This window comes from Microcaecilia unicolor, chromosome 14, assembly GCF_901765095.1.
Source record: "Microcaecilia unicolor chromosome 14, aMicUni1.1, whole genome shotgun sequence".
Taxonomy (NCBI): Eukaryota; Metazoa; Chordata; class Amphibia; order Gymnophiona; family Siphonopidae; genus Microcaecilia; species Microcaecilia unicolor.
In genome coordinates, this window is record NC_044044.1 from 24,755,745 (window position 1) to 24,763,314 (window position 7,570).

At 38.6% G+C, this 7,570-nt stretch overlaps 1 protein-coding gene across 1 annotated transcript; it reads left to right on the forward strand.

Moving 5' to 3' along the window:
• Nucleotides 1–2,623: 2,623 nt before the first annotated feature.
• Nucleotides 2,624–3,539, forward strand: LOC115457125 (olfactory receptor 5V1-like). The gene is given in 3 exon segments (XM_030186550.1): nucleotides 2,624–3,119; nucleotides 3,122–3,376; nucleotides 3,379–3,539. Coding segments are annotated over 3 exon segments (912 nt in total).
• Nucleotides 3,540–7,570: the final 4,031 nt, after the last annotated feature.

A 7,570-nucleotide genomic window follows, 5' to 3' on the forward strand; every position in this document is an offset into this window, starting at 1 on the left:
ACTCTAGACATGTTTTTGATCTGTACACTAACTGCTATAATAAACAACAGTTACCTCTCTTTCATTAAGAGGCTTCCATAAGTAATTTTTTTTCTATTATTACAAAACATCTTTGGCTACTGAGTTCCTATATTTTAAAAGGTACCTAGATTAATTAGAACAGCATGCAGGTCCCTGGGATAGTATAGTGGTGGGTGCAGTGCACTGCAGACAGTGGACCCAGACCTATACCTCCCCCTACTGGTTACACTTATGGAGGAAACTGTGAGCCCTCCCAAACTCACCAGAAACCCACTATACTCACATATAGGTGCCCCTTCACCCATACGGGCTATGGTAATGGTGTACAGTTGGGGTAGTGGGCTTGGGGGGGGGGGGCTCAACAGACAAGATAAGGGAATATTAATGAGATGTGTACCTGGATGCATTTTATGAAGCCTACTGCAGTGCTCCCATTTTACAAGCCGAAATGTGATAGTAGAGGGGCATCTATATTAGAAAATGGCCACATAACATCCATATGGAGGAACAAACTAGTGTTTATATTAGCCGCCTAAAGAGCAAGGCAGAGAACCAGAGGCTGCTTATTGAAATTTCACAGTAGCTGCTTACAATTTTTCAGTAATTTGAGATTGTTTTTTTTAGGTTTACCCATCTTTAAATCTGACTGCCTTCTGGTTTTCAATAGCTGTACCCTCTTAATTCTTCACATTTTATTTACTGATACAACTCCTAATCTAATCGCTATTGCCACCTCTGTGCTGCAATTTCTGACATATTCGTATGTAGATTTCTAAAATGGCTGCCTTTACATGTTAACTTCTCTCAGATTTTCATTAATAGCTCAGCTCAGCATAAGATTACATGAAGAGGAGAAGGATTCAAAGTCAGGACTGACCTCATGAAAAAGTTGGTCATTGGGATTTTGATGCTGATGTTTCTTCCATGAATGTACTGTTTCAGAATAGTGGGCATAGGGAGGTGGTCATGAAAATATTGTGGGGATGGTTGATGGCTTTTTGAACCCGTGGAGGGGTATAATTGAACGGGGCGCCCAAGTTTTCCTGAGGGTGTTCCCGTATTATCGAAACAATGGACGGCCATCTTTTGTTTCGATAATACGGTCAGGGATGCCCAAATCTCCACATTTAGGTCGACCTTACAGATGGTCAACATAAATGTTAGAGATGATTGTCCCTGGTTTTCTGCTGAATGCTATATAAGAAAATGATCCCAGAGTTTATCTAAGTCGGTGAGTCTGATATTCAAAAGATCTAGGTGTCTAAGGAGCTCATTTTCAAAAGAGAAAAGTAAGCAAAAATTGGTAGAAATCTGCATTTTGGATGTTTTTCTCACAAAAAGGCCAAATTGGTATTTTCAAAACCAATTTTTAGATTTTTCTATGAAGTCCGTCAGAAGTGCATTCAAACCATAAGGTGGGGGTGTCAGGATTGTGTTAAGGGTGGGCTCTGGGGGTTCCTAAAACTTGGAAACATTTCAGCCATAATGGAACAAAACAAAATGAAAAAGGCACAAAAAAGATGCCCTCAATGACCAGCTGACCACTGGAGGGAATGAGAGATGGCGTCCCCTTACTCCCCCAGTGATCATTAACCCCCTCCCACCCCTCAAAAATGCCTTAACAGTGTGTTGGGTCTGCATTTTAATGGCAACATTACCACATGCACAGAATGCCACTACTACATGTCACTTCAGATCTGGACTTTCCACATGATAAATCCTGTATTATAGCACGTTAAATCTAGATTTTAATGCACTATAGTAAAAGACACCTAAAGAATTGTATAGGGAAAGGGGACTTGATATACCGCCTCTCTGAGGTTTTTGCAACTACACTCAAAGCGGTTTACATATATTCAGGTACTTATTTTGTACCAGGGGATGGAGGGTTAAGTGACTTGCCCAGAGTCACAAGGAGGTGCTGTGGGAATTGAACTCAGTTTCTCAAGACCAAAGTCCACTGTACTAACCACTAGGCTACAGAACAGTGCACAGGGCATTGCGGGTTATTACTTTGCTGTGCACTCACACATACACGATGCACACAGCTGAATGCACCCAGTCCTAAAACTGCCTTCAATGTGAACTTCAACCTTGCTACTTGCTCTTTAATTTCATATTTGAAGCTTTTGAGCTTAAATCCCAGATGCACCTAAAACAGTATAAGTATTACGGTACAGCTGAGAGTGATCATATCAGAGATAATGAAAACATGTCTGTTATTTTAAAGGTAAGAAAATGCATTTATTTATTAAAATATACAGCTTAAAAGTTCATAGAAGCAAGGTGTTAGTAATGCAATAAGATAAATACAAATAAAATCAGGGTCCATAATGCTTTACATGATACAAATATAGAATACAGGATTAAAAAGTCATAACAATTCAGAAAATAGAAAATTGTGAAACGCTACGTACGACTGGTAGCACTATAGAAGTGATTTATAGTAGTAGTAAATACATTTCAAGAGAACTCAGAGAAGATAGCCATAGTTATTTCTTCAGTAATTTCTTGAATTGACCTGGAAATCTTTCAAACAAGTCTACTTACTCAGGGAACTGGATGAACAAAATATTTAATTGTCTTTGTATCACAGAATCCAATGGAAAAGGTCAATTTTACCACAGTGACAGAATTTATCATCTTGGGGTTTTCTGAATTTCCAGAGCTGCAGATTCCTCTCTTCTTTCTATTTTTATCGATTTACCTGATCATCCTGATGGGGAACCTCACTATTATCACTATTACGTGCCTGGACTCTCGTCTGCACACCCCCATGTACTTTTTCCTCAGTAACTTGTCCTTTCTTGACATCTCTTGCACTTCAGTCACTCTCCCCAAGCAGTTGGATATCTTGCTAGGAAATAACAATCATATTTCTATATATGGCTGTTTTATACAGCTGTATTTGTATCTGTCTCTGATGAGTAATGAATGTTTAATTCTTTCAGTCATGGCCTATGACCGTTATGTTGCCATATGTCAACCCCTGTGTTACCATTTGATTATGAATCAGAAAGTTTGCATCTTGTTAAGTGCAAGCACGTGGATCTTAGGTCCTCTGTTCCCTGCATTTTATTTATTTTTTCTTCCTAATTTATCTTTTGTGGCTCCAATGAGATTAATCATTTCTTCTGTGATTTCTCAGCATTGTTAAAGCTTTCTTGCACCAGCACCTCAACTATTGAAAATGCAGTTTACATTTTAGGGGCATTTATGGGATTTCCCAGCTTCATTTCAACTGTCGTATCTTATGTCTACATCATCTCCAACATCCTGAGGATCCGTTCCACAGAGGGAAGACGTAAAGCCTTCTCCACCTGCTCCTCCCACCTCACGGTTGTATGTCTGTTCTACTGACTTTAATGTGTGTGTACGTTAGACCAAAATCCATGCAATCGATCAATCAAAACAAAGTTATTTCTATATTGCATACTTTAATTCCGATGTTTAACCCTGTAATTTACAGCTTGAAAAACAAGGATGTTAAAAATGCCCTTGGAAAACTTTTCCATTGAAACTATCTGCCTGATATTTGAAAGATGTTAAGTGGGCAGGAAATGCTAAGCGACTTCGCAGGTGACATTCAAAAACACTTGACAGGTTAGTTCCGGTGTTTATCGCTGCTAACTGGTTAAAGTTTGGATCAGGTCAAGGGCAGACCTAGGGTAGGTTATCTAACAGTCCCAAAGATTTTCTATTCAAATATGTGAGTTTGATATTCAACAAATCTAGACATCTATATTTAAGAGTTAATGGGGCAATTTCTCAAGGAGCTGCCTAGATGTAAATGTTGAAAGATACAAGTAATTCTGATGTTACAGTCACATACATGTATAAGTAGACACAATTGCATGTAAATAACCATTACCAGGCTATGAGCTATTGTATAAGTATGCACCAACATTTTATGGCACACACTTTTCCAATGTGCATTAACATGGATGGAGTTTGGGTGGAGCTCTGCCAGGGCTCATATTTAGTCGAGTAGATTTTCAAATACTTTACTGCATGTCTATATTTAACAATCGAGGCAAATTCATTTATACCAGCTCTATGGCTTGTGAAAGTGATTTCACCTAACTCTAGACATGTTTTTGATCTGTAACACTAATATTCTATAAATAAAATCAAGCAGTTACCTTTCTTTCATTAAGAGGCTTCCAATAAGTACATTTTTCGATTATTACAAAACATCTTTGGCTACTGAGTTCCTATATATTTTAAAAGGTACCTAGATTAATTAAACTGGATAACAATGCCAATTTGGGTGAATTAAGTTAGAGGCTAAGTTAAGACACCGGAATCAAATTCATGTAAAATTAGTGAGATGTTTAGTGTTTGTACTGTTGGAATGTATTGTATTTTACATGCATTGCCTGTCACCTATTATTTCTCTGTGATTACTCTGTGACCTCTGATGTGAATTACTTAGAGAGGTCACACAGCTATGCAACTTCCTGTGGGGGTTAGACACAGCAGATGCAGCACATGGAGCACATGGAGCTCATGATCTCTCCTAACCTGAGAGGATCTATGGTGGTGTGAGCATCCATTACCATCTAAGCACATGGAAGGAGCTGATAATACAAATGTATAGTAATATGTATATAAAAGCCTGTCTGATTATAATCTAACTACAAACTGTGAGTAAACAGATGTTTTGTTACTTCAACTTTAAAGTGACTCAGCAGTGAATTATTCAGGGGTGAATGAGAGAGGGTGAAGAAAGAAATTAACATTTCTAAAGCTGAAGCTGTGTGTACTAAAATCTGCTAATTATTTACTACAAATAATCCAACAAAAGGGTTATGGGCCCAGGGTCCAGGAATTGAAAAAGAAGAGAAAATTACCAGGCAGAAAAAAGGCCACATTTTTCTCTTAAGTTTTAAAGGAAAGATTCAGTCTGTCTCTCTCTCCCCCCACACAGCAGACAGAAGGCTAAGAAAATGGCTGAGGGAAGAAATTCACCATTGTTCTATTCTCAAGGTGCCTAGATTAACTGAGTTTAATTATCAGCAGTGGGAATTAAGATTCATATGTTCCTTCGAGCAAAAAGATTAGATATATGCTTAGACCAAGACAGAACAGCTGAAAATATGGCTGAATGGGACAATGCAAACTATTATGTGAAGTGCATGCTTTTGGAAGCTCTCTCAGAGAAACAAGCCATATTAGTGGAGGGAAAAGATACACCAAAGGACATTTTATATAAACTGAGAACTATGTATGCAACTACATATGCAAAGCAGCAACCAATTTGGTTAGCAGAGTTGAATGAAACCAAATTAAGGGATAAAAGTAAATGTAATGATCACATTATGCATCTTATGTCTTCATTTCAAAGCTAGAACTTTCTGGAATTCCCATGTGTGATGCATTGAAAAGAGCATTTCTTTTTACCTCACTATCAAAGAAGTTTGATGTTTTTAGGTCTGTAAATGAGGCCATTGAAGGGCAATCTTTTGAACAGGCAACATCAAAACTAAGGCAGGAATGCATAATAAATGATTCTGAGGAGATGTGTTCTCAAAGCAAGTCAGAGAGAAATGAAACAAATTTCTTGGCAAAGAACAGAGGAAGGCGGAGCTATGGGAAAACTCCACCCAAGGGCAAGCTGATTTGCTACTCATGTGGAAAGGAGGGACATGTATCTAAATGGTGTAAGGAAACACAAAGCACTCCCTCTAGCTCACCTAAGCCAATGGAACTAAAGAATTTTCAAACCAGGAAATGTATGAAGGACAAAGATAAACACAAGGGCTTTCTAATGGCAGAAAAATCTTTGACTATGGTAAATAATAATTCAAATGAAAGTACTTGGATTTTGGATTCGGGGAGCACATGCCATTTAACCAATTGTAAGGATTTCTTTCAGGAAATGTGTCCAGAGGAAGGTATTCTTAAAACTGCAAACGCAGGGACTGCTAAGATCCAAGCAAAAGGTATTGGATTCTTAAAATGCAAAGTGTCTAATGAAGTTAAAGAAATTCCTGTAAGTGATGTCTTGTATATTCCCCAAGCAGTTTGCAATATGCTTAGTGTATCTACATTAGATAAGAAGGGATTTGTGATTCATTTTGAAAAAAGTGCACATATCTAAAAATGATGAAGTGTATGCTGAAGCTTTTATGCATAATGATGTTTAAGCTGAACATTTCAGGTGAAGCCTCACATATGGCGCAAGTAAGGAAGAATGATGGTAAATGTAGTCTGGAAATCTGGCACCGCCGCCTGGGACATCGTGATTCTAAGGTGATCCAGGATCTTTACAGTAAGCAACTGGCCACCGGCATTCAGATAAGTGCAGATGCTGGTAAAATGGAGAAATGCATAGACTGTGTTACTCAAAAAGGTGTGAGACCCTCATTTCCTGCATACACAGGAAATAGGAGTAATAAAGTACTGGACTTAATACACAGTGACTTATGTGGACCGTTTAATATCCCATCATTGGGAAATAACAGATTTGTGCTAATATTCTTGGATGATTTCTCTAGATATGTGTGGCCTATTTGCTGAAAGAGAAAAGTCAAGTCACAGACATGCTGAAGAAATACGTAGCCATGGTGAGCAATAAATTTGAAAGAAAACCAAAGGTTCTTCAGACCGACAATGGTGGTGAGTTCACTTCACAAAGCATGCGCACATTTCTAGAACAAGAAGGCATTCAGCATATCACAACAGTAGCTTATACACCAGAGCAAAATTCTGTTGCAGAGAGAAAATTTAGGTCACTTGTGGAAATGACCAGATGTATGCTGTCAGATAGCAATCTCCCTAAAAGACTATGGGGGGAAGCCATTCTCACAGCAGTGTACCTACAAAACAGAATGCCAACTAAAGGCGCTGAGCGCACACCACATGAGACATGGCATGGTAGGAAGCCAAACCTGTCACACTAAGAACATTTGGAAGTACAGCATATGCTCATGTACCAAAGCAAAGAAGGCATAAGCTGGATTCCACAACAGAAAGGGGCATTTTAGTTGGCTATGCTCCAGGACACAAAGGATATAGAATTTTGAATCTGAAAACTGGCATTGTTGGCATAAGACATGTTACATATTTTGATGAAAACAAAAGGGTTGATAAAGGCTGGATTATCCCAGATGAGCCTTATCATCCAGAATATGAAACTAGAACCATAATAGACATGCCAGTGTATATAAATGCCATACCAAGGCAGATGTCTGAAAGCAACTCATCTGTATCTAACGAGGAACAGGCAGAGGAAGCAGAACAGAAAGGATCATTGAAGAAGACAGTACAGTTGGAGAAGGGGAATCAATTGGAGAAGAACTCTCAGATTTAGAGGATGCGGAAAGGTCGGACCAACCTGTAGTCAGACGCTCATCCAGGGAAAACAAAGGTGTTCCACCCCAAGACTGTCTTACCTAACAAAGTCAGCAGAAGCTCAAGAGCCCTTAACATGGGATGAGATTGAGAAAATGCCAGCAGAAGAAGCTGCTGAATGGCGTAAAGCTGCACAAGAAGAAATTGATGCATTGGATAAAAATATACTTGGATTCTTACAAAATTACCTCCT